The sequence below is a fragment of the Cottoperca gobio genome, chromosome 15 (assembly GCF_900634415.1).
Source record: "Cottoperca gobio chromosome 15, fCotGob3.1, whole genome shotgun sequence".
In the NCBI taxonomy this organism is placed as follows: domain Eukaryota; kingdom Metazoa; phylum Chordata; class Actinopteri; order Perciformes; family Bovichtidae; genus Cottoperca; species Cottoperca gobio.
Window position 1 is genome coordinate 18,681,916 of NC_041369.1, and position 27,449 is coordinate 18,709,364.

The 27,449-nt window shown below is 42.8% G+C and overlaps 2 protein-coding genes across 3 annotated transcripts; one reads left to right on the forward strand and one right to left on the reverse strand.

Moving 5' to 3' along the window:
• Positions 1–6,588: 6,588 nt before the first annotated feature.
• LOC115020295 (gastrula zinc finger protein xFG20-1-like) lies at positions 6,589–9,407 on the reverse strand. The gene is made up of 4 exons (XM_029450247.1): positions 9,325–9,407; positions 8,826–8,918; positions 8,565–8,722; positions 6,589–8,155 (listed from the first exon to the last, which is right to left on the reverse strand). The coding sequence occupies exons 1-4, from the start codon at positions 9,405–9,407 to the stop codon at positions 7,167–7,169; spliced, it is 1,323 nt and encodes a 440-aa protein (XP_029306107.1). The 3' UTR covers positions 6,589–7,166.
• Positions 9,408–10,971: 1,564 nt separating this feature from the next.
• Positions 10,972–27,097, forward strand: adss2 (adenylosuccinate synthase 2). Of its 2 annotated transcripts, XM_029449261.1 has the most exons (13): positions 10,972–11,249; positions 16,728–16,830; positions 19,862–19,930; positions 20,028–20,078; positions 20,196–20,262; positions 21,899–22,006; positions 22,193–22,274; positions 22,350–22,476; positions 24,017–24,171; positions 24,439–24,563; positions 24,787–24,884; positions 25,402–25,551; positions 26,080–27,097. In XM_029449261.1, exons 1-13 carry the CDS (start codon positions 11,058–11,060, stop codon positions 26,130–26,132), a joined length of 1,380 nt encoding a protein of 459 aa, XP_029305121.1. In that variant the 5' UTR covers positions 10,972–11,057; the 3' UTR covers positions 26,133–27,097. The 2 variants fall into 2 exon arrangements, with proteins under 2 accessions (XP_029305121.1, XP_029305122.1); XM_029449262.1 differs by lacking the exon at positions 16,728–16,830 and having other exon boundaries at positions 11,168–11,249.
• Positions 27,098–27,449: the final 352 nt, after the last annotated feature.

The following is a 27,449-nucleotide window of genomic DNA, read 5'->3' on the forward strand; positions in this document are numbered from 1 at the left end:
ACGGAAATAATGCATCATTTTCTGCAGCTAAACTGTCTTCACAATCATTTATCAATTCTTATATCTCACCATATTCCCACAGGAGCTCAACAGACGCCCAGCTGTCTCCTACCAAACACATGCAGACACAATTAAGAGCCTCTTTACTAATCTGTGAAAGTGGAATATTGATTCTCCTGAGGAACTATTTTTAAACACTTTGTATGGCGTCACCCTGGATTAGCAGAGTAATTGGTTTGCTTCTCTATAGTGCTGTGTGTGTGAAAAGCTCTTTACTTCAGTGAGTGTAGGCGGTTCACTTTGACGCAGCAATAAAAACAAAGCCACTGGCAAAAATCAGGATTTTCCAATGTTATTTAAAAGTTTTAAATGGCTAACATGTGTTTTACATTAATCCTAAGAGTTCCCCTGAGCCAACATGGGGAAGTTATGTAATCTCATCCCTGATGAACCCTTTCAATCTTCATGTAGAAACATTATGACTTTACGGGGAAATAAACTGCATTAACTTCACCAGTGTGTGAAAATGTGTTGGTAAAAGCCAAACTGACCTAAATGCGCCTCCTTTATGTGTGTGTGTGTGTGTGTGTGTGTGTGTGTGTGTGTGTGTAAGATGTTTTATCCAACATGTAAAAACAAACCTAAGCTTATTTACTTATAGTAAGTGAATGAAGCCACAGTCCAATGTCTTTAAACTAAACGGACCTTCAGAAAGACTTACTTTCACAACAAACGTGCTGAAAGTATTTTATCTTGGGGATTTTTTAAATCAGTATTTTCTTTCAGATACTATACGAGCTCTCTCAATTCAACCCTAACCCTGTTTTCTATCTCCCCTCCATCTTTTAGGCCTCAGGTCGGTTACCATGTGAGACAACGTGACACTGCCGACAAACTCAGCATCAGGACAGACCACACAGACACGCAAGCAATGAAATATTAGCACTGGATTAATTATTCCATTAGTTTAGCATGTTAGCAACATTAGCACTAAACACAACGTACAGGTGAGGCTGCCTTTAGTTTTGCAGGTATCTGGTCATAAACCAAACTTTTGCACTAATTTAAATGTTGACCCTAAAAATAAACGTTAATGGCTGACCAACGTTATTACAAATCCTCCTGAGGGAGAATGTTTGTATACAATGTCATGTCCGTCTATACAACAACTGCTGGTATATTTATATCATAACTATAAAAGACCAAAGTCATCGGGACACATCATGGGAACCAATGGATGTTTGTAGAGAAAGTTCAAGTATTTGTTGAGATAGTTCAATCTTGACCTTGAGAGCTTTGATGCTAGAATGCCAAAAAAACAAAACAAATGTTTGTTTGTTCCACTTAGATGTGAGGATTGGCTGCTTTATGCTCCTTTATATTATTGTTAATGGAATATTCTTGATCTTTGGATCTCTTGGTCAGACAAAAGTCGTCATGAGCTCTAGGAAACTGTTAGTTTAATTCACTAAACAATTAATCAAATAACTGATTTTTTCAAATCAACAGATTCATTGATAGTCTACTTTCCCGCTCTTTCTGTGCCCTCACTAAATCTCCCTGATTCATCAGTTTTCATGACCTTGTGTGTCAGAGGGCGTCCGGTTGTAAACACAATCACGCTTTGGATTATCCAATCTTGGTCACCTGGTTTCACTCGACTGCATCACAATACTCTGCTACACAGTTATGTGCTGATACCACCGTCTGCTTTTCCTACAGACCTTTCTATTTATGGTGGTCAGAATGTCTCGGGACACTTGGTTCTGCGAGGAGTTCAGGGAACAGCACGACTGGGTTGAGGTTAAGATTGAGTTGAAGGTGGATTACAAGGCTGGTAGGGCCTTCAATGTCTTGCTCCCAATCCCAATGGATTAAATTTATAATGACAGAATGACAGTAAGGCTCATACTAACGATTAATCTGCCGATTATTTTCTTGATTAATCGTTTGGTCTATAAAATGTCAGAAAATAGTGGAAAATGTCCATCCCACTTTCTAAAAGTCTAAGCTGATGTCTTTAAACGTCTTGTTTTGTCAGTGCCAAACTCAAAGATATTCAGTTTAATATGCGATAAAACAGAAAAGCAGGAAATCTCCATATTTGAGGCTGAAAACCGCCTTTACTTCCATTTTTGCATGAAGAGTTAATTATCAATAGATTATCAAAATAATATATTTCTGTGGATCGATTTAATCAAAAGTTCAAAGCCCAGCGACACCAGCATCTTGAACCTTCTTCTCTTTACGTGCTCAACGCTGCTCACTGCATGTGACACATGACATCAACAGAACAGCTTATCACTGTGAGAACAGCAGCTTTCTAAAAGCTCCAGGACCGCTGCTAAGTTATCAAACAATTCACCACCAACATTGTATCAAGCACACTGAGGTGTGTGTGTGTGTGTGTGTGTGTGTGTGTGTGTGTGTGTGTGTGTGTGTGTGTGTGTGTGTGTGTGTGTGTGTGTGCTGAAAACATAGTACAACATAGTATCAAGTGTTTACATGGTACAGTAGTGGTTTTTGGCTCAATGGGGTCTATTCTCGGAGCTCTTTCATGCGGTCCCCCGCTGTGAGGTGTGTGTGATTGTGTGTGTGAGGAGGATCTATATTCTCACACTGTCACCTGCTGTGATGCCTCAACTCAGACTGTGTACAAGTCTCAACCTCTGACCCACAACAACTTTGAGTCTAAAGTCAGGTCAGCTTTCAACTTCCTCTGCAGCTACAACAACATGCGCACTGGATTATTGACAGAGAGAGATATTCCAGGTCTTAATATAGAGCAGTAAATCAACAGTTTACATACGTGTACACTTCTGATATCACATATCGAAATAGCTATCAGCAAATGCCCTTGATCTCACATCAACTGGCGCACTTTCAGCAGCGCACGCTGTTGGAGACGTGATGCGTCTGTCACGTCCAAAGCAGCGCACTGCGACTTTGTGACCATTTGACCTTGTCACCGTTTCATCTGGAGCTCCAGTAGCTCTACAGAATCGCCTTGAACTAAACATCTGCATTAGCCTAGCAGAGAATAGCAACGTGCACTTTGTGGACATCCCATACACTCGCTATCCCCGCCCCCCCCCCCGGGCTCAGTATTTTTAGCAGGCTGTGTCAGCAGTCTGAACACCGTCCTTTACTTTCTATCGCCGTCTCATGAGAAGCACACACTTACCCTCATACAACCGGCATGCGATGCCCTCACATTGAGCAGCACGTCGCTTCGTAGGCAGAACGGCTCATGCATTCATTCGTCTGTTTTTCTCGCGTCTCATTCAGCAGCAAAACTCAAATCAACGCTCTGCAGTCATGCAGCTGGCACAGAGAGACGGGCTGCAGGGCTGCATGGGGGAGGCATGGGGGGGGGGGGGGGCTCTCTGACTGGCCCAGATTTCGACAAATAGCAGGTCAGCTGGTTCTTTTGGATTTTTACAAATAAAGCACCAGATTATATACATTTTACAACATGCGTCAGAGCAGCTATACTGGGTCAGAGAGAGAGAGGCACAGTTATCCTGTCATCGGATCGTTATTCATACACCTGATACTCACTGGCTCTGTAGCGCCAATATTAAATACAGCCTAAGTACAGGATATGTAACATACCAAGGGCACAGCTTGTCAGTAGCTATGAGGGTCCTGATGCAGCAAAAGGGGAATCTGGGTCACCAACATGTGCTACCACCACAACTCATTAATTTATTGATCATCTACAAAGCCATTGGAGCATCTATTCTCTCTCTCTCTCTCTCTCTCTCTCTCTCTCTGTCTCTCTCTCTGTCTCTCTGTCTGTCTCTCTCTTTCTCTCTCTCTCTCTCTCTCTCTCTCTCTCTCTCTCTCTCTCTCTCTCTGTCTCTGTCTCTCTCTCTCTGTCTCTCTGTCTGTCTCTCTCTCTCTCTCTCTCTCTCTCTGTCTGTCTCTCTCTGTCTCTCTCTCTGTCTCTGTCTCTGTCTCTCTCTCTCTCTCTCTGTCTCTCTCTCTCTCTCTCTCTCTCTCTCTCTCTCTCTCTCTCTCTCTCTCTCTCTCTAGTTTAGGCAGAAAAACATTTTGGTATTATAAAAAGAGAAGACATTGGGTCTCATGATTCAAGTCACTGATTTGACTTTTTCAATATTAAACCAACAGATGACCTTTCCCTAACCTTAAACAAGTGCTATGAGGGCCTAAACATAACTGTGAAAACAGTGTTATCATGCTGTAGTTGCTATGAGCAGATACTATGAGCAGAAAAACTAATGAAAAATGTTGTCAGATATGTTCTGTATAAGCAACTGTATAAGGCCTATTTACTTCTCCAATATGAGACATTCATGTTCCCGGGTAAAATCCTTTAGTAAACCACACCGCATGAATAACGTAACAGTTGACAAGTGAAGTTGATCCTGTCAGCAGATATACAAGGACAAGTGTGCAGGGGATATGTGAGGAAACAACTGTGTTGGAAATCCTCCCACAGCAACAACTGCAGCAGCAGCAGCGTCCGTCATTCACAAAGCTTTTAATAGCAGTCCTCCATGTGATTTATGATTACTGGGATTAGCAATAGAAAGTAAACAATAAGGCAAATGTATCATCTGGCCTTCCTCAAGGTTTTCCACAACATGGATGATCTAACATCCTCAGATGCATTATTATTATTATTATCTGCATATTCTTCATTTCGTACTGCGCTCCTCCTGAACTCCTGCTTGTCTATACTTTAATAACTTGTACCTGTACAGACCATATCTCCATATATTCATATGTTCTCATGCATACTTCTCTGATAATATGTTGGCTTTGATTCAAATCAGTACAAGTTATGAAATGATTTCCTTCAACACTTTTTTCAGTGTCCATCTAATAAACTTGAAGAATGTAATCACAGTGCCTCCTCTCATCAACTCCCACATGTATTTCTGTTGCTTAATACCGTGCTTGTTGGTGTGCATGTTTCAGTCTCCACAAGATGTGCACCAGATGTTTGCTATCATCCCCCTCAACAAACCCAACCCATGAGGATGATCCTGTCAGATCTCCTCCTCCATCAATCTCCTTTGCACCAGAAACTTGCGTCACCTCCATCCGCACCTTGGTGTGTATCTAGATTCCCCTCAAATACTTTGGCTCCATTGCAAAGACTTCCCCTGAGGGGGGTTGGTGAGTAACTCAATGACCCAGTTATGCAAGTCCAGAGGAATTCCTGATAATTACTGGCTGCCAGGGAAATTCTTCGCAACAACCTGCGAGTGAACAATGTCACTTTTGCATGTAACCCCTCTTCTCATGCGTTAATCTATAGCCTGACCCAAATAAAGGAAAATCCCCCCCCCCAGTTCCCTCGAGTATGTTTCACATAATTGAACTTCACAGAAGATTAATCTCTTGCCCTCGTTTTTTTTTCAGAAAAGTATGGGTGAATTTCCTCCAACAGCCACAGTCTGGGTCAAATACCGCTGCGGGTACATATAGAACAACAGCTAGTTTGATCCATTATGGCTACACATGAGCTAACATGTGGGGAACTGTTCCCAGGGGTGTTTGCTGGTGATCCTGTGTCTTTAGGGGGAGTTTCATAGCCAGATTAGGGAAGTTGGTTTTAGGTTTGAGGGTCACTGAGGCCTGATTAGCTCTTTAGCTTCACAATCTAAGATCTGAATCGCCTGAAGCAGCTTCCCAAACACAGAGATTCCTGAATGAGCTCCTGTTCTGTGTGAGATTTTGAAGCCACCTGGGAGCAATCCAAGTTGAGCTTTTCAGGCCTTTATGGTGCTTTAATTAGACCAGAAAGTCATGGATGAATGACTCAGAAGCTGGTGTGAATGTAAATTCTGCTTTTATATGAAAGTGAGAAGTAATTAGCAGTTCAAATGAAATCTTTGAACCACACTTGACCTGCTCCTTTAGGAATTCAGAGTTTTTGGACAAAAGCTACAGAGTGTGTGGTTACAATTTGAAATGGTACATTTAATAACAATTTGACTTGCAACCAACTTCCCTTGGCTGCCATTGATCGGAGTTGGCGCTCAGATTGTGAAAAAATGTCACGATAATAACGTTGCACTTTCTGAATAACCTAGAAATACAGTTAAGAGCAAAATAACTTTAATTTCACCTCAAGTAAGAACAACTGCAGTAGTTTGTGTAAACTCTGATGAGCTCTCTCTGAATACAAGATCCTGCAGCGCCATCTACAGGTGAACCATATATTCCTACGTTCAGCATCACATGCAGCACATGCAGCTGACCACCAAATGTGCCTTTTCAAAGTGCTTTCTCACCCCGAAAGAAAGCCCCTATCTGGCTGCAACTTGCTCAGTTTATAGTACACATCCACTACTCTCACCCCCCAGTGAAAGATCCCCAAAGTCGGCATGAATTCCAACGTTATGGCCCTCCAAAGTGCCAAAAAAAGCCAAAAATGCAGTTGCTGCTGGCATTTGCTTGGAAATATATAGGATAGATATATATATATATATATATATATATATATATATATATATATATATATATATATATATATATATATATATATCCCTCCTTTGAATAAGTGCATTATGGTGCATAAACAGGTAATGAGTGCTAAATAAAACACAGTTGTAATAATATAGAATATTTTTAATCAGAGAAGTTATAACTGTTGACAAATTTTAGCTGCGTACAACATCGTGTTATAAATAATTTATTAAATAATTATTTAGTGATTATAAATGCTAAATAGGAAGGTTAAAGTAAAGTGTTCCTTTGGTTAATCTCACGTCTCAGTGTCAAAAAGGATCATTACCACTATTATCTGTTCTTATTTAAACTGCGGATTTGTTCTCACTCTTTATTTATTCAGTAATGTCAGATACTTTTATAAATTAAATTATCTTCCACATGTTGTAAATGTGGATGGCATATATTCTACTCAATACATTTTCAACTGGTGAGCATGAATGTTAACATGATGGCATGAGAAGGTTTTGAGTTTTATGTTATAAAATATCAGAATTCCCTATTATTAGTATCAAATGACAGGAAAGTCCCTAAAATTATTATTAGCACATTAAAAATAAAGCGTAACCTGGAATAGAATAGATGACCAAACCAATTCCTTTACACTTCGCTGTAGGAGAAGTAATGAGTTGATAAATGTCTCTAAGTGCACAGATAAACACAGAACCAGGTGGAAGAAGTCAACATTTCTGCGTGTGAGTCCCTAAGTGGTATTTGAGGTGTGCGCTCTGTAGAAATCCTCTGCCGCAGACGTCACAGCGGTGCGGTCTCTCTCCTGTGTGGCTTCTCATGTGCTTCTTCAGATGTCCACTGTGGGTGAAACTTTTATCACAGTAAGAGCAGCAGAAAGGCTTCTCGCCCGTGTGAATCCTCATATGAATCTTTAAATCTCCTTTCCGGCTGCACTCCTTCCCACAAACATGACAGCGATGCAGTTTGACCCCGGCGTGGCCGGCTATGTGTTCGGTCATTGCGGTGGTACTGTTGCACTGTTTGCCACAAACGTGACAACATTTTGAGCCCTTGTGTGATTTGAGGTGCAGGTTAAGGCTTTCGTTGGACTCCAGGTTCTTTCCACACACGGCGCAGAGGACATCTGCCATCTTTGAATGCATGCGAAAAGCATGATTTGTCAAGTGATGATTGGAGGAAAAGAATTTATCGCACAAACAGCAACGATAGTCAGGTGCAGCTGAACTCCAATGAGATAAGTCAGTGGATTCTCTGGAAGTGAAGAGAGAAGTTTGGTCAGTCTGTGTTTTGTTTGACGTTAAACTTGCAGCAGGTCTTTCATTTTCCCTACCATCTTGGACTCCTTCATTTTGGATGAGAGTTTGTGAAGACAGAGTTGAGGCGTGAGGTAACATTAAGCGTACAGTTTCAGTTTCCTCCTGAAACGGCTCCTCACTTTCACTGTTTTGAGTCTGAGGTTGAAAAGGAGGTTTTGTGTCCCCCTGCTCGTTTTTCTCCCAGAGGGATGAATGAGGTAGATACGGGACGTCAGCATCCTCAAACTCTTGCTCTTCTTCCTGTTGCTGACCGGCCCACAGTTCATGATCTTCCTCTTTAATGTGACGAAGCTCTGGGTCGACGCTGAGGCTCGGCTCCTGCTCACAGTGCTGCTGCTCAGGGGGAGTTTCCTCTTTACAGATGGACGACTGAGAAAAGTCTGGAAAAAAAGAGTAAACAATTTATTTTATTGATAATTTCCCACCGCTGAAGGTGACATCTTTAAATGTCTTGTTTTGGTTGACTAACTAAAGATGTTTAGTTTGCTATCATGGACGACAAAGAAAAGCATCAAATCGAATGTGAAATACAAAAAAATATTACTTGATTATCAAAATATTTGCAGATTAATTTTCTGTCTATTTAATAATTTATATATCAACTAATGGTTGCAGCTCTAATTGCAATATTCATAAAGTATTCAAAATCTCATGGTAAAATTATAAAAAAATTCATGTTCATTTAATTAAAACAAATAGTTCCATGTTGCCTATAGTTAACTTTATTTATTAAGTATTATACTAGTCTAGTCTGACACTGACAGCTGTGAAAATAAATAATAAACAGACCTGCTTTGTGGTTTGACACAAACTCCAGCAGCAGACCTCTGAGCCGCTCAATCTCCTGTTTGGAGCTGGAAGCTTCTTCTTCATATTTTGCGATTGTTCCCTCAAAACAATGAAATATTTCCTCCGCAGCAGCTGTCAGTCGGTCGTTCACGAAAGCCCTGAGAAGTAGAGTAGACATTTTAAAGATAACTGTTTAATATGAAAGTGAATGACCCCAAGAAGAGATGTTTACAGAGCCGATTTCCTGTGGTGTTAGCCTACAAGCTACGGAAGTTAGCATTAACCACAGAAGAAGAGTGTTGACGCTGCTGTGTTGACGCTGCTGCCCCCTGCAGGACAACTGTGTCACTACTTCTTATTTAACAGTGGTGGATATAGAGAAGTGCATTTACTCAAGTAGGTTACTGTGTTAAACCTCCTATAATGTTTGGGTTCAATTATACCCGATTCAATGTTTAACGTCTCTTTTTTTTTGCTTCTGACTTTTCTTAATTAAATGGGGAAAAATGTGTAAATATAAAATTAACATGAATGATATATTTTCAATGTCGTGTTGCAGTTTGTACTGTTGTTTTTCTTCATTGTCTTTTATATGTCTCTTAATTGTGCAGTGTTTTTTCTGTTTCTATGGCTGTTTAGCTTTATAAAAATGACATGACATTTTAAACACATTTGTTAGTGTATGTTAATAGAAAGCCCTCTTTAAGAGGATCCTGAGTCGTGACCTACCTGCTCCCACTGCTCTCTCTTGTTCACCCACTTGACCATCTGTCCCACGCTGAGCTCAAAGGAGATGAAAGAAAAGTCGTGATGTGAGCTGAACCTGACACTGTGCATCTCCATCTGTAGCACGTACAAACAGGCACGAAGCAAAAAAAGGAAGCAAAGAAGAAAAACGTTTGAGGATGACTGAGAATTAATGAATGATCAGCTTTTACTTTCTGTCGTTTTGTATCCCACACTCATGTTATCAAGTCTTTCAGAAAATGTTTTGTTTTTTTACCTCATCCTTAAGGAAGGAGTGTAATCATGTTGGCTGGCTCAAGTTTAGGTGAAGCACCATGTGAACATAATGCTCCACACTGTGCGCAATTGGGCAATTATATTCATTTCTAATCACCACCAGAGGGAGCCAAATAATTTAAGATTTGCTATATGTTCAAATGCTTGCTGCACATTGAGAGAAAGGGAAGCACTAATACAAACCAGTCTCACTTTGAAAAATCTACTGTGGGTTATGTTATCACGTTATGCAAGTGTGGAAAATGTGTGACAACTTAAAATACTTTTATGTTATTTCACTCGGAAAACATGTGGCTTGTTTTGGCTTTTCTTGTTTTATTGATCAATGTGATTTTATGTTGAATAAAATTACTGAAATGCTCTTTCTGAATATAAACAACCTGCCAAAACATGTGCAACACATTTAAGGATGCATAAAGATAAATGCTTATGTGCTTCTCTAGTCACTCAGTCTGTAATCCCATTCACTCCCACTGAAAACAGCTTCTGAGCTGAGACTGCAGTTAACTGTCAAGTACATTTATCAGAGGAAGGCGTTCTTCACATTTACAAACTAAGCCTCCTCTTCTCTGTAAATGTGCACACAGAACTATAGTTTATTTACTATATGTACTGTAGTAATGTGATAAACCATTGTGGAGAGACTGCAATGAATGCTTTAATGCATCTGTGCAGCCTCTCTGATTTATTAGAGCTGTCAGTTGAGTTATTCGAAATCTGAATTTGTAACATCCAGACCTTTTCATGCTTTTTCACTGAAATTGGAAAATGTGTTTGTTTACAGCAGGAGTCGTATAGTCAAGTTTCAAATGTTTTTAAAGGTTGATCAGTAATAAACAATCAGGTGGCTATTTATTATGTTTGTATAATTGTGTCGTTCTGTGTTATACTGTTGGGATGTGTGTATTTTATATCTCGTTTTCAACACCCGGCCCATCTAAGGCGAGATATGCTGTGGTATGTGGCACTGGGCCATGCTCTGCACTTGGCCCTATGAAAGTTAACATTAAATAAATAAATACATAACAAATGTTAGGTTAAACAGATTAAACAAAGCGGTTAAGGTTCGGCAATGCAGGTATTCAATCCACGCTACACTTAATTTGGAAAAGTGCACTGCAATAAATATAATTCTGAGAGGGAGACATGAGGAAATATTGTAAATAAAACAGGGAAGGAGTGGAGTTTAAAATCACTATTAAGCACAGGACAGGACAGGTTATATAATACAGGTAGGATTAAGAAAATAAATTCATTTTGATTTAATTTAATCCCTTTTCTTTCTTTCCAATCAGTATTAAGATAAAATAATGACACACTCCGATACAGCAGGTGGCGGTATGCACCTTGAAAGTTGGTTTACGACCCGCCAATAAACCCAAAGAAGAAGAAGAAGAAGTATCTTTGGTGCAGCAGCACTGTGCGTGCGAAAAGGGCGCACAAGTGTAGTCAGCCAGCGACCCAGCAGACATGTCGGAAAGTGGGAGTCAGGAATCCTCAGGGGCCGCGAACGGCAGCGACGACAGTCCGACAGAAAGTGCTCTCAGGCCGGCCGTCGGCAACAGAGTGAGCGTGGTGCTTGGAGCTCAGTGGGGCGACGAGGGGAAAGGAAAAGTTGTGGATCTCCTGGCACAAGACGCGGATATGGTGTGCAGATGTCAGGTTGGTTACCCCCCCCCTCCCCTCCCTCTCTACTCCTCCATGCTGCATTCACTTGTTATGCGTCCGTTCTCCGGTTAAGCTAGTTACCGGAAACCCCGGACGGTGTTTCCCTTCGTTGTAGAGCAAGATAATATTTTGCGAGCTAACCAACAGCGTGTTCTCAGTGTTTAGCTAATGTCACCTTGAATTCATGCTAGCTGCTTTTAGCTCCTTAGACACCTTTTTTAATGTCTGCGATGAATTGAGTCCTGTCGCGTGCACATGAGGAAGCTGCAGACACCTTTTGGACAGGTATAGTGTCCACGAGCATCGCTCCAGTCTGGGCTTCATGGCCACCAGTGGTGCGTTAAAGCTAGCCAGTTAGCTAGCAAGATGACTTAATGTTAATGCTATACTGTGTCACCTGGGACTGTGGTTATTGCAGTATCCTGGTCTTATCTTGGGGCTGAATATTGCAGTCATTAAAGTTATAAAACGTGTGACTTCATTAGACTATTATAGCGGATGGAAATGACATTTGGATTGGACAGGGAAACTCCAAAATGTCCAGTGTCAATTCAGCGGCTTCGCCTGTTTTTTGTGTTGTCTTGGTCAAGTGTCAGAAACAATCGAGGTCAAATGCAAAAGTGCCCCTAAATTCAAAGTTCCCTATTAAACTCAACTTCGGCGCAATGTAAATGCCTCCAGATTAAAAAAATCGGGGGCTAAAATGGCCAAACATGGCCCCATAAATTGTTTTTGCGTTGCTTTTTTTCCTACCCTGTAAGGCTGCACTTGAACGCATCCATATTTAAACACAATGTCCTGTTTTTGGACGGGCCCATACATGCATCATTTTGGACAGGCTGCAAAACAACATGATGTGTTGATAACATAATCGTAACTGTCAGGATTTTAAGGGTTGTGTACAGTGTGGCTTCCTCTTAAACTGAGGTGTATGTACAAAGAGATGTGTTCTTCAGTGTTTCAACATATGACATTATTGTGATTGTTGTTGTTTTATCTTATCAAGCTGTATGTTTTGGTGACATCCATGTGACCCCTCCACTTACTCTTTATCTGGAGGCGGTCAGCACGTTGGCTCAGTGTGGTTGAACTCCTGGCACGTTCTAGTTTTATTTTAAATTTACATGCACTCTAGTTTTCTCATGCAAAACTGATGGGACTCTGAAAGGAGTTGATGACACGGTCAGGGCGTCCTCAACTCTTGTCCTTAATCTCCCTGAACAGAAAGTGAGTGAAAGCAGTCGAGGGAGGACTGAACCCCTCTTCTGTGATGATGATTGAGCCACATACTTAAAGGGATAGTTCAGATTGTGTCGTATGAGGTACTTTTAAACCACTCCAAGACAGCTGAAGTCCGGCCAGCTTGTAAAAGAGTCTGGTGGTCACACTTGGGTCTACCCGTCTCTGATGTACTGGTGTGTGTACTGTATTCGGTCAACCTGGCTCGACTCAATGATAATCTCACTTTATGTTCTGGCAGTAGTGATCGTCTGGGCAACAAAACGTGTGAATAACTCAGATGAGTTCAGTTTGGCTGCGTGTTAACAACAATGTGGAGTACTTCCTTTTGTTGAATAGACTTCAAACCCTCTCAGTAGTTTCTGTTGACACTTGCAATAAAGTCTGTGTTTATACTAAAGTGCGAGACTCTGCAAACTGTCGATAAAGTCAGAATTGCAAGCTCACTGTAGGTTGCCATAATGCAATGGTTTTCCTCTTTTTCTTTTACCACAAATGATGTTGTCTATTATTAATATTCGGCCAGTTAATTTAGTCCGTGCTCTTTGGTGCACACACTATGTAATAGAGACAGTTTCTAAATTATCTTTGCAATTGGCTTGGCTGACGAACGCTGATACCGAAATATCTACGCGAACCTAACATCCTATCTACCTACTTAACCATGTTCCTCAGCCTTCTTATTAACACAATCTTGCTTATCTTCTGACTGCTCGTAACTCTGCGCACTATTAGTTGTCTCTGTTGATAACAAGTTGACATAACAAGGATTCTCCGGAGCTTCGCAGCGTACTTGTTCCTGCAGTCCTGTCGAGGCAGAGACGTGTAAAAATAAACCGCTTTCTGGCAGTCGTCCTACACAGTGTCCCCTCCACACATCATGGTGCGTGTGTGTGTGTGTGTGTGTGTTTATGTTTGTTGGGGGCTGCTGGAGCAGATAGTGTTGACCTTTTTATAAAATAAGCTTTGCAAGCAGTCTTACTCGGTGTTCCTTACAGTCCAGACCTCTAAGATCCTAGAAGTCACAGTTTAGATTACAAGAAAGGAGAGAGAGGGTTGTGCTACCGACCTAAAAGCATCTCTGGAGACAGTCAGCAGTCGTTATTGTGGAATATCATATATCCATATCATGCTTCATCATGTAAATGGTGCAGATATTTATTTATATTTTATGAATAATACGCATCAGGGCTCAGTACTGGTACCAGGGTGGTACTGGTACCAGGGTGGTACTGGTGTGACAGTCTGACAGTGACATACCATGCGACACTTTGTGCAGCACGTTATCTTCCTGCACCACATGTGAGGGACTTAAAGTTAGGATAGATCGCCCTCAGGCAGCGTTCGACTCCGTCAACACGACAGGCGCTCTTCACATTTCCCCGTCAGTCTTTGTCAATGACGGAAGATATTCGGTTAACGCGACCTCTGCATAGAAGTGCGTAGATCCACTGACAGCTGGGAACCTGAAGATCAGCGTCAAGTTGTACTCATAAATCTGTAATAAATATTCATTCATAAATTAAAATATATTGTGTAGAAGGGCTTAGAATATTAATATTGAAGAATATGCTGACCATTCCCATGTGCTATTAAGTCTTCTATGTTGCAACTCATTTATCTGCCGGGACAGCAGACGTGTATACGATATCAGCTCTGCCTCATGCACCTCCGCCGGCTGCTACAGAGCTGTTTACTGAAACCAAGGCTTGTTCGGCAAACAGAAACTATTGTCTGAGATCTCTCGGCACTTATAATCGTTGGTGAAAAGGTCACATTAAATGTACAGGAGTCAAACCTGTCGAGCAGAACTTACTGCACACCTGTGGGATTGAAACGAGTACCTTCGGTTTCATGTTCAAACCAACGCCGGTGGTTGCTAACATCAACTTTGAACTTGAGACCTTGAATGCAGGAGATGGTTTGTGTTCTCACTTTGGCGCCCTGCTGCTCAGAGACAGTTTGTATAGATATACCTATTTTATCCACATACTTCATAATAGTCTATTCTTTACCTTCTTGCTCTTAGCTTTTATGTCTTTCTGTGCACGTTGCGAACACGTACTTGATCCATAAAGATGATTCTCATTCTATAAATCTCCGTGGAGCTGAAGGCGCTGCAGGGTTAGTTAATAATTATCTGTGTCACTACGAGCAACACCTAACACATGCCATCCATTGTTAATGTAAGAAGAGTGATTACAGCTGCTTTGATAGATGACGGAGTCTCGATTCCTTTTCTTACTAATTCTAATGACGAAGACATTTGAGCCGCCGCAGTGACCCGTGTCAGCCCTTTCGTACTGAAGGGTGCGGGATCTGTTTTTATCCCTGGTTTAGGAGCAGGGTCACAGGTCCAGATCAGGTGACACGTCTTTATCCTTTAACACCAACAGGAAACTCGGGCTTTATTACGAGCGAGGTAAAAGAGAAACGTTCAGATGTTATACCTGATGAGCTGCTGTATTGTAAGATTCTTCTCCCACGATGGACAGAATAAACCAACATAGTAAAATTACAATATGGACAATCAGGATGTGAAAATGTATCCCAACAGCACTGGTGTTCCCGGACACCACTCGGTTACATCGAGTCCTCTGGACCTCTTGTTGTAATCTCTCTGAGTGGGTAATCAGCCCACAGACACCGTACAGGAGCAGGTGTGTAATAAAATTTGAGTTTCTCGTGATGGGACTAAGAGGCTGGTCACAGGACCAGAGTTAGGTTCTGTGGGGGATGGGATGGATCGTAAAAGTAGAGGCATCTCCCCCTCTCATCAGTCCCCCCCCCCCCCCCCCCCCTCCACCTCCAGGGCAGTGCTGGGGACAGGAATAACCCCGTGTGGTCGAAGCACATGCTGGGCTTGATTTACATCCACAGGCCACAGCGTTGGGCACATGTCCCGGTCACAGGACTGTAGTGTTGGTATCAGATTCTATTAGAATTATTAGAACTTATTTACTTACAATACTTTCCTTCATTCATCCCTTCCTGTCCGACTATTGTTGAGCTTTGCTTGAGTTCCTTTCACTGCTAATATCATCCTTTGATCCTTTGATCATCCGTGAGTCCGTGAGCTGCAGAGTGTATCTCCTCTGACTGTGAAACGTAAAGCAGGTCAGATTGGGCCGTCCTAGGACTCGCTGTTCTCCTTTTATTCACTTAAGTGATATGCACTTGTTTAATTTAGCTCGGGGTGAGAGTCTTTATTGCTTTTGCGATCATTTCTCTCCTCTCCCGTGTTTCACCGAGGGTGGGGCTTTGCAGATGGAGCATTCAAACCTCTCGGCAGTCCGCTACCAATTTTAGCTCTCCTGCTTCAACCATGTTGGGCTGGAAAACAGACTGAACTTAAACCAAGTGGGAGTAGAAGAGCTATGAGGAGAAGGAGTGGTCCGGCCTGTTGCACGATATTAGTCAACGGCCGCTTTGCTTTAGATGGATGTTTAGTTGCATCTTACTTAATGTCAAACTGTTCTCTCTTCTTCTTTATTTCTGTCTCTGCTCTGATGGAGCAGAACAGGGAAAGTTGTATGTAGATAACACTAATGATGAAATCCCCTCCTCATCGGGCTGAAACGAGCGATTTTACGAAAGGTTTGGTGAATTTAGCACGCAACACACGCATGAGCAAGCCTCACAAAGTAAGAGAGGGTTAGGATACAAGTACGGTATGTCTCTTGCGTGTGGCCGAAGTGACTGTCAAAGTCTCGGTTTGTGTTTGGCCTTGGCGTTTATCGTTGCACTTGGTGTTTGCCAAAGAAGGCAGGGCACCTTGTGGGAGGGTTGCAAAACAACACCCGATTCCTCCATGAACGTGTCTGCATTGGAGTAGGATGCCAGCTTGTGGTTGACGTTTGAGACTGAACAGCAGTTTGGTTTCTGATGTACGAGTCGGGAGCGGCAAGTCTTGACAGGACGTCCCAGAACATTATTACATAACGTTTAATCAATATTACCAACAGTCCATTTGACTTGTCCCTGAAATGTTTGTGAGCAAGTTTACACTTTAGTGGGACCTTCACTTGACAGCTGAGTGCATAGTGTTCTCTCAGGCAACATCACGCACACACTAACGGACAATAGCCAGAGGTCAATGTATGATGCTTGTTGCTGCTCGCCAAACTATTCAGCGAGCCTTCCAGCTCAGCCAAACAAAATAGCAGAGCCTCCATTAGGCCTCTCTGTGTTTCTGTTTTGCTCTCCTCATCGCTCTCTGTCTCCTCTCTGCAGGGCGGCAACAACGCAGGACACACAGTGGTGGTCGACTCGGTGGAGTACGACTTTCACCTCCTCCCCAGCGGCATCATCAACCCCAAGGTCACCGCCTTCATTGGTGTGTAATGCACACAAATGCACTCAACGTTTGTGCGCTATACACACACACACTCACTGAAGCGCGCACACACACCATTTGCTCACACACAATTATGCACAGTCTCTCGTTCCAAGGCCGTCTTTCCTCGCTATTTTCTTGATGAATTGATGGACTCCTTTTAGCCCGGCGCTCGCAGCAGGAGCAGCCTGCCACAGTGATTGTGATCAGCTTGACTCGGAGCCAGACTGCAGCCTACATCACATCCACTCATCTGCAGTAACTTCATTAGCTAATGGTGTCTTATGTCTTTTCTTTCTGGCTTCCAACCCGCCCCTAACATCTGTCTTTTAACATGTGCAACTGTACGATCTGTCAATACTTAATCACATTTCTGCTTTTACTTCTATTATATATGAAACATTAATGCTTCTGCTGGCTCTCAGCGTGGTGTCAGGTGGGACATTCAGAGCATGTTGCACCAACAGAAATAAGGATAAATATTTAAATTTAGTTTACTTACTTAAAGGAAGTCCACTTTGTATCAGCAGGTTCTTGTGTACACATGTTGTCTGCACATTTAGAGGCTAAAACTGTCAAATGCACCGACTGAGCAGACGTCATTATTTGTGAGTTCCTCTGTCGATTCTTTTTAACGGACAGCAGGCTCATCCACGGTTGGCATTGTCTTCTCACTGCTGTCCATTAAAAGCTGTGAAAGGATTATTTCACACTAAATGGGAGAGCCCATTGGAAACGTACAGATTTAGCATCTCTTCCTTGATTATGCTGCTCTTTGTGCATCTGGGTATTTATAGCCACAGCTAGCAGCGTCTTTGGCCCGGACATGAAATATCTCAACAGCTGCTGCATTGGATTACCATGAAATTAGCTTCAGACATTCGTAGTCCCCAGATGATGAGTCCTAATGATTTTGATCGACGATCCCCTGACGTGTCTTGTAGCGCAACCGTGAGGATCTAATTTGTGAATGTCTCGATAACTGTTGAATGGATCGTCCTGCATTTCATTCACGGCCCCGTCAGGATGAGTCTTAAACATTTTGTTAAACCCCCCCGGACTTTTAATTTAGCACCATCGTTAGTTTAAAGTTAGCCAATACTTTGGTTTATGAACAAAGGCCTGCAGAACTAATGACATTCCCATAAGCGTTGTGTTTTGCACAAAGTAGAGTATTAAAACAGGGGTTTTGCATCTGGCAGCAGAGCATTTAGTATTATTGGTGTTGCATGGTAGTGCTTGCAGACAGAAACATTGTTCACATGGTCACACAGAAGAACAGACTAACAGTTGATCATTTATAATTGTTTCATTGTCTCCGAGTGGAAACATTTTACTCCCCCAGTGTAAAAGTACATTCATGACCTCCGGCACTGAGAGCAAATCTGTGTTCAGGTCTTTCGTGTTCTTGAGCGGCAAATGTTTTTTTATCTCTTGCTTTTATTCCCAGTGTGTCACTAAAAGAGTGCCTGTTTCCACATTTCTTACATTTAATTTGGTAAAAGTAATTACCTCACCTCCTGCACTTAATGCAGCCCAATTAAAAAGATGATTAGGGCCAGCTGGTTGAATACTCTCTGCCAGCGCTGTCTGACAGAAAGACATCCCTCAACATCACAGTTAAGTCCGGTTACCGTCGGTGCACACCTGGGTCCTGTACTACGACGCCAGTTCAACATCTTATGCAGCATATGACTAAATCACAAACGTGGACGAGTCTGCTGTCACGACAAACCAAAATATTAGACGAATGCTAAGAAGTTAAACGCTTAATCCAGGCTAACAAAACTAAAGTTACAGCTGCCACATGCAGGAAGGACAGCGGGCAAAAAACCAACGACTGGAAAAAGAACAGGTTTATAATCATCTAGGTCAGGGATGTCAAACATGCGGCCCGGGGGCCAAAACCGGCCCGCCAGAGGGTCCAGTCCAGCCTGTGGGATGACTTTGCAAAGTGTGTGTGTGTGTGTGTGTCTCTATTGGATGAATGTGTTGCTTGGATGAACTCTTATGGGATAAGAAACTGACATAAAAACATAATTTAAAGCGGTAAACAGGCTTACCTTCATGTATTATAATCACCTACAGCGTACATTAGTCTGTGCGACTGTTTATTATAGTAGATAATAGTAGATATAGTATATTAGAGTCGTGTCAGTATTGCAGACTGAATGCATGACTTTGCGACGGATACTTTTATGTACGCTGGTATTATAACATGCTTACCATTTTGAATTTCCCAAGTCTGTTGGACACTGCCGGGGTTGTTAAGTTAAGGATAAAATATCGCATTAATAATAAAGTATATTTTCTATTCTTATTCCATAAGAGTATATCTAAGTAATTACAGTAACATGTGTCGTGATATTGTATGCGTGCCTACAGCAGGTGCTTTATTGCCGGTCGTCCTTCCTGCGTTTGGCAGTTTGAACTGTTGGATTATGACTTCTTTGTTGTCGTTTGACAGTTATCAGTCATCTCATAACCTGCTCCGGAGCAGGTTTTGTGTTCAGCATAAGTTACCATGACAATCTACCCCGGTAAGAAGTTAACCACCATCGTAGGGTTTAACCTGAAGTGACCTCACTAACTCCAACTCCTGCGTCGCAGTGCAGAGCCCCGGGGCTGCTTCCACAATCACAGACATTAACTCTGGCTTAGATGTAACTTATCATTCGACCTCAGATAGAGGATTAAAGGTGTCTTTAGACAAGCATGTGTGTTTATTGCTTGTAAACCTGTACTTGGAAGCAAATATTGTACTTTGCATGCGAGACGAGCTAAGTTAAGAGGTCACAGTGACACAGGTCGGGTATGAAAATCGTCTTTGTGACGGTGATGTGTTGCTTTTATGGGAGAATTGTTTCTCATGCATTAAACCTGACGAGAGGTTGTAAGTAGACGTGCACATCAGTTTGAGTTGATACACTGCTGCAGTCATCGTGAATGTATATGAAACGGGTGTATCTTTGTTAAAACAGTTTGCTGAACATCTGAGGAGACTGAAAACTAATCTATTTCTTCATCTCAGGCAACGGTGTCGTGATCCACCTGCCAGGCCTGTTTGAAGAGGCTGAAAAGAATGAACGCAAAGGAAAAGGTGAGTTTTAAACAAATAAAGTAACAACAAGAGTGTGCTTTAATGTGTGGAGACTCAATGTGTGTGTGTGTGTGTGTGTGTGTGTGTGTGTGTGTAGGTCTAAAAGACTGGGAGAAAAGGTTGGTCATCTCAGACAGAGCACACATTGGTAAGTTCCCCATGTGTCTATGTATGTATGCATTTAAAAAAGGTGTTTGTGGATGTGTGAGCCCTGCTTCCTCTGAGGTGTGTGTGTGTGTGTGTCTCCTCTTCTCCACCTCTGCAGTGTTTGACTTCCACCAAGCGGTTGATACTGTTCAGGAACAGCAGAGACAAGAGCAAGCAGGCAAGAAGTAAGAAACCTGTTGCTTTAAATACACACACACACACACACACACAGCTGGTGAACATAGTGGAGCATTCAGCAGGTATATTCATATATCCGCGTGGTGAATGCTAACGTTGCTCCGTAACTGCTTGATGTGTAAACACATGTTCCATATCAATTTGAAAGGCGATATGTTAATGTTGTGTTAACATCATATTGTTGCTGCTCAGTTATTGCAGGTTTAAAACCGGTTATAAAAACTCCTCCAGTAGGTGTTTCTGTATTTCAGGATTCTGTTTTCTTCCACACCATTTTAAAACAATTGTATTCTAATAATAAATTAGCCCGGGCAGTGAACCACGCTGACGTATGTGGGGAATGTTAAGCTGAGTCTGCGGAGCATTCACAACATTAAGCTCAAGAGAGATCCAGTGTGTTCCTGTTCAAAGCTGCGTGGTCTTAACCAGCTCAGCGACCAAAGCCCCAAACACCCAGCCAGCTACTGTGTGCGTGTGTGTATGTGTGTGACCGTGTGTGTGAGATAGTAAATGAATGTTCACAAGGGTGCCTTAATGGCACGGTCATTATAAGCTTTCAGCAGATTGCTATGACAGGCTGGTGGATTTCCAGCATGTCCAGGCGTCCTGCGAGCGGCTGCTGGACGTCGCAGCAGAATGAAGTCAGAGTCTGAACACGAGAGTTTTGTGTAGCAGGACATTTTAGGCTCCAAACTAGAAACGGGCAAAACCGAAAATAAGAAAACACACAGGACTCGCAGAACAGGAAGTCATGTAAGTATCTTTTAGAAACATCTGCACAAAGAAAAGCAGATGTAGAATTTCCTTCGTTACAAATGCTTTAACAACACAACACACTCCGATCTGATCCTAATGTAGAATATATTCATCTGACTAAAGACATAGTTGGTTGATTTAATCTTTGGCCGAAGATCAGCGTCACATCTGCTACGAAAATGTGCATTAATTTAAGAGATAGTGTGTGTGTGTACGCTTCATTCTGTACGTGTGTGTGGAGCCATCGTTTGTGTCACTGTGTTTCATCAGAGGTGTAATATAAGTAGGAGCCTGCAGTGGTGGAAAGGGACTAAGTACATTTACTTTGAGGTACTTGTATCATGCCTGAGTCTTTCCACTTCATGCCAATGTATACTTCATTTAAATAACTGTTTTCAAGAGGTGGAACTATCCAATATTTAATAAAAAGCAAAGACTAGAAAGAAATCACTACACATGTATGTAGCAGAACTTTCCCTCTCTTCAAAACCATTCATCTCACAACCCTCCAGATTTATCCTGTGAACCTCATGAACTGAACTACACAAGTTATGCATTGACCATTAATATTAACGATCTGATAATGTATATATGTACTTTAGCCTTCCTTTCAATAGGCCGAGTTACAAGAAGTGCATGCTGAGTGCATGTCTGATGCTCTGGTGTCTGTCATTGGGACATGGTCTGCATCTCTACAGACTTGAGCAGCGCCTCGTCTGCCGAGTATCAGCGTTGCAATAATAATTTCCTACAACTTTCTGGCGCCGGATGTGTTAAAAACGTCACAATAATAGCGATGAAAGTTATGTTTTAGATTGAGATCACATGCTAACCCCCCCCCCTCCTTCCTGTCTTTGCCCTGCGCAGCCTCGGGACAACAAAGAAGGGGATTGGTCCAGTGTACTCGGCCAAGGCGGCACGTAGCGGCCTCAGGATATGTGACCTGTTGGCTGACTTCACTAAGTTCTCTGAAAGGTCTGCAAATATTACACGCTTTATATCTTTGTCTGCATCGAAGTGTTTGCTCAGTGTGTCGACGACAACGCTCTAGAAAGCGATTGTGCGATAAGTCTGTGAGCAGAAACGTTTCTAATCTTATTGCAAACTCGTGTAGAAGAGTATCAGTTGAAAAGGTAATCACAATGATGTCTGGTGTCACAGGTATAAAGTGTTGGCCCAGCAGTACAAGGCGATGTACCCCACTCTGGAGATTGACATAGAGGGAGAGCTCATCAAATTACAGGTAATGAAGATTAAAAAGAAAGAAACAGGAATGTGTCCCTCTTGCAGTAACACCTTGTGTGATTTGTCTTTTTAGAACTATGTGGAGCGGATCAAGCCCATGGTGAGAGACGGCGTGCACTACATGTACGAGGCTCTTCACGGTCCTCCGAAGACGATCCTGGTGGAAGGAGCCAACGCAGCTCTGCTGGACATCGATTTCGGTCAGTACACGGCTGTGTGCGAGCGTGCATGTGCAGCACAATTGAGCACGCCGTACTCTTAACGTGTATTTTCTAATTACCCTTTTGAAAGTAAGCCAATGTCTTTGCGCTAACCTTTTTTCTCTGAAAAATAAATGTCATTTCTAATTGCCGAGCGCTGCTCAGGGCGTCTACAGTGACCCGCTGATGTTGCCCTGAAACACTTAAGCTTTGTGCTGCTCTTTACAAAAGCCTGCTCGGAGCTCAGACTAGGGACGATGGTAAGTTTACTAACTTGTCACAGACGTGCTCTGGCATCCAGCCTTGACGTGCACGCTCCTCACAGTTAATCCACTTAATGCCACCTGACTGTGCATGAGCACGCAGGCATCTGTATCAGCAGTCTGTCAGTCGCTCGATCACGATCACAGAGGAATCATTAAATCCACATCTTCTCTCTCTCTCTTGTACTTTTGCCTTCAGATAATAACGCCACAGCTTTAACATGTAATCTTCCAGATTTGTGTCACTGTAACAGCAGACTTGTGATTACCGAGAGCTGTGACGCCTCCGGGCAGATTAAATTACAGTCGAGGTTCAACTTTGGTTATTATCAAAACACCCTGCTCATAATAACTCTGGTATCAGAGCGCAGTGTCCTGCACACGCGTTCTCTCTCACTGGCTTTATCTATGCTTCATTAGAACATGTGGCAAATGTCCCAGCAGCATCCAGCCTTCACTTTATCTTCTCATGAAGCTTACGCGTTCGACTCTAATCAAGACATGGCGCATGCAGGACGTCAGTGTTTTTAGCCAAAGAGCATTTTGACAGGACCGATGACTGCTGATGGACACACGAGCTGCTCAACCTGTTCGTCTTTAAGTACACAACAGTGTCTCTGAGCTCTGGGGCGATCTATTCTGCACGTGGTCAGCGTCCAGCATTAAGGTGTTTATCTAAAGAGGTGTGATGTACCTGTGCCGGCAGCGTCTCAACGCTAAATCCATTTTGTATTGCATCAGTGATAAGAAACGTGATTAACATAATGTTAGTGGTGAGCTGGAGTCGCTACTTCCTCATTCATGGGCTCTCTGTCTCATTATGTTCCACAGCCCGCCAACCCTTACACAACCCTAATGGTGTCCCGTGACTTGAAGGAGGAACAAGGCAGCCCCGCTATATGACGAGTCTGTGATGTAAAGAAATAAATTGATTAATTTAAAGATGAATGAATCAAGAGGAGAACACAAAAAGTGCTCTCAGTAAATTTCAATCAACGTTTGGAGCCACAGCTGTGGATGTGACTCGCAGCTCGGAGGCACTGAAGGTGGTTTTAAAGTAGCTTGATCTTTATTCCTCCAGAAGTCGCCTGAGAATCCCGACACTTTTAAGTTTTCTTCGGTAAAAACAGCTGTTTGTGTTTTTGTGGGCGCACACTGTCACCTTTTGAAAACCCCCGGCTCTACCACTTTCAGTTTCTCAGTTGCATGTTTGTTCAGCCTGTACCTACAGTATAAATGTAAAGTGTGATCAGCCGTCACTCCTCGTGTCGTTGCAGGGACGTACCCGTTTGTGACATCGTCCAACTGCACGGTGGGCGGAGTGTGTACGGGTCTCGGCATGCCGCCACAGAACGTCGGGGAGGTTTACGGGGTCGTCAAGGCGTACACCACCAGAGTGGGCATCGGAGCGTTCCCCTCAGAGCAGACCAACGTAAGAGCGCACACACACACGCATACACACACACACACACACGCAGTAACTCACACCACCCATCAATATGCAAACATGACAAAAGTGAAGTCCTTCTTAATCGTGTTTTAACGCGTTCTTTAACAGAGGAATGTTTTTGATGTATGTTCAGCGTTTTAATTTGATCACTCGAGTCCTGTAACACCATCAGAAGGTCTTTAAACATTTACACAAATCCTCGAGCAGCCTGAGACTGATGGACGTCTGCGCTCATCTTGTTGTGTTTAGGAGATCGGAGAGCGACTCCAGACTCGAGGGAAGGAGGTGGGCGTGACCACAGGCAGGAAGAGGCGATGTGGTTGGCTGGATCTGGTGCTCATCAAATATGCACACATGATTAATGGCTTCAGTGCGTGAGTTCAGTGTGTGTGTGTGTGTGTGTGTGTGTGTTTGTATTGATTCATGTAGTTTTATGTTTGATAGTATAATATATAAGACATTTAGTAGACAATCGAATCTTCTTCTCAGAATGATTAGTATTGGTTATAAGTTGCTTAGCAGAGCAACCTATGTATTCAGTAAACCGCTTTTCTGTCTCGCCCCCCCCCCCCCCCCCCCCCCCCCCCCCCCCCGCAGGTTAGCGCTCACCAAACTGGACATACTTGATGTGTTCGCAGAGATCAAAGTGGGCGTAGCGTACAAAGTCAACAACCAAACTATACCTCACTTTCCAGGTGAGCGTTTGTATGTTTTAGCACTGAGATGTGCGTAAGTGTGATCTTAAAGGTTAAATGCAGCTTCTGTTTCCACCTAAAGAACAAAACCCAAATAAGAAAACATTCGATGAGATGGGGGCAGAATATTAGTACACGGCAGGTGTGATCAGTCTCTAAGCAGTTTGAAGACAAACGCACCTTTTCCCCTCGCATAACATCTGAAGTGAGCAAAGTGTTGACATGCAGTTGTTTTCCACGCTCCGTCTGGATCACGCTGTTGCTGACCTTTGACATCAGGTCTAAAGTGATGTCATCGGTGTAGAAGTGGAGTCGATGCATCTCAGAGGATTTGATCTAAGCGCTCCTCTTCCCGTCTATACTGTTATTTATAGCGAGCTCCATTTCAAGGCAGAAGCATTGATCTGTTATCGTAGCTGTTTGATTGCGGTCTCCTGTAAAGCTAATGGTGTGATATTACTCCCCCCTCCACCCCCTCTCCACCCCTCTCAACCTTTCCTCATTGATTGTGTGCCAGCCAATCAGGAAGTGTTGCAGCATGTGGAGGTCCAGTATGAGACGCTGCCGGGCTGGAACAGCGACACCTCGGCTGCGAGACACTTTGATGAGCTGCCGGAGAACGCCCAGAAATATGTCCACTTCATTGAGGAGCATGTTGCAGTGCCTGGTACGCCCCCACACATGCGTCATCTAAACTTACTTCCTGTATTTGCGTGTTAACTATTTTTCTTTTAATGTCAGAAAACTGTGAAGTATTTGTTGGTAACTTTGCCATATACCTCGTAGAACCCAAAATACTTCCACACGCTGCTTCTTGGATGCTTTAGTGTTGTGATTATGTGTCATTTTTATTTATTATCTTAGTTCACTGACGTGTCAATAGGCGTGCAACAGGTCAAACTGATAACTGATAATAAGAACTCAATACTGACCTGCTGCACACGAGGGGTCACGACTCTCCACATACGTAGAGTATGGAGGTTATATAAGAGTGATATAACCTCCATAGTTTAGTGGGAACGTACCACGCTGAGGCCATATGGTCACATTTAAGTAATTGATTTAAAACGTGTCACAGTACCTCTAGTGTCGTGGATCACCTGCGTAACTTGGTTTCTCGAGACCCCGTGAACGCACTGATGGACCTGTGGTAACACAACAGAACCCATCGACACCTCTGCTTCTGTTTCCTCAGTCAAGTGGATCGGAGTGGGCAAGTCTCGGGAGTCCATGATCCAGCTGTTCTAGACGAAGGGAATGAGAAACGCAAGCAACCAGGATGCACTGCAGCTGATCAACTGTACCCTTATTCCCACGCGCACGCACACACACACACACACACTCACACACACACAGCCTACCTACCTGTTCTTAATTCTTTACCACTGTATCATCCGACTGACCCACGTCACACACCGGACCTCTCTGGATCAGACTGACCTCCCTGTATGAACCCGTGTCCATCTGGTTTTTTAAACTTCTTAGGACGACAGTTCATCTGTCAAGTCCCTTTTTTTTTTAATTTAATTTGTCCCCGTTTATATTGTAGCTGTTTATTTCAGACGTGCAACACCAGCTGCCGTAAGGTCTGAAAGAGGACACGAGGGAACGGCCTCGACACACACGGAGGAACTGTCCACATGCGTTTGGTCGGTCGAGCTTTTGTTCGAGTGTATGTTTGTTGATCGATGCTGTGTTTTAATGTGCCAGTCTGGTGTAAATCAGTTTTTAACCTCTGCACTTTAGATGCTTTGGACTCCATCTGCTTTATGTTTTATTCTGCCAGGTGTACGCCACATCCTGACACGATGAAGGGATCCTTTAATATTTGTAATGTGTCTTTTTGTGTTGGGTTATTCGTCCGACAAAGACTTCTCACATTGCCTTGTCATTCAACCAAAAAATGTGCTTTTAAATTTCTTGTAGCTAGCGACGGCTTCCACTGGAAGCTGTTGACGAAGTGTTGACTCGCATCGTCCCGTGCTGTGACGACTCGTGTCTTTCTGAACCAGTATAGAGATATAACTTGTAACTTTTTTTTCAAATGGAAATCATCTACCCGCTCACATTCTTGTGATTGTTCTTATTATTATCATCGCTTTCTTTGCACGTTCAGTACAATGCTCTGTTAAATGTGGAGGAAGGCAGCGGGAACAACTTCTACACAAAGAAACGTGTAAATATGGATTGATAAAAACTGCATACGACAGGTGGTCATCGTTCTCCTTTTGTTTTGTCCAGTCTTCTGCCATTTATACACACAAATAAGTCTTCAGAAGAAAGCAGGTGCTCGTCACTGCTTCACCGACTAAACCCAGCCAGTTACCTGCTGCAGGTAAAATACATATGAATGTGTCTGACGCTGCTTTCACACAGGAAAACTTCCCACTTATTTAAAAAGCCTTAATTAGCTGCAGGGTTTCGTACTTGGAGCAGTTTGTTAACCAAGATGCAAACTATAGCTCCCTTTTTATCAACTAATTGTATTTTATTTGGAGGTGAGCGACAGCGACGTGTCCGGCTTCTTATGATATGGTCTAAAGATATTTGGATTATGTTAAAGGG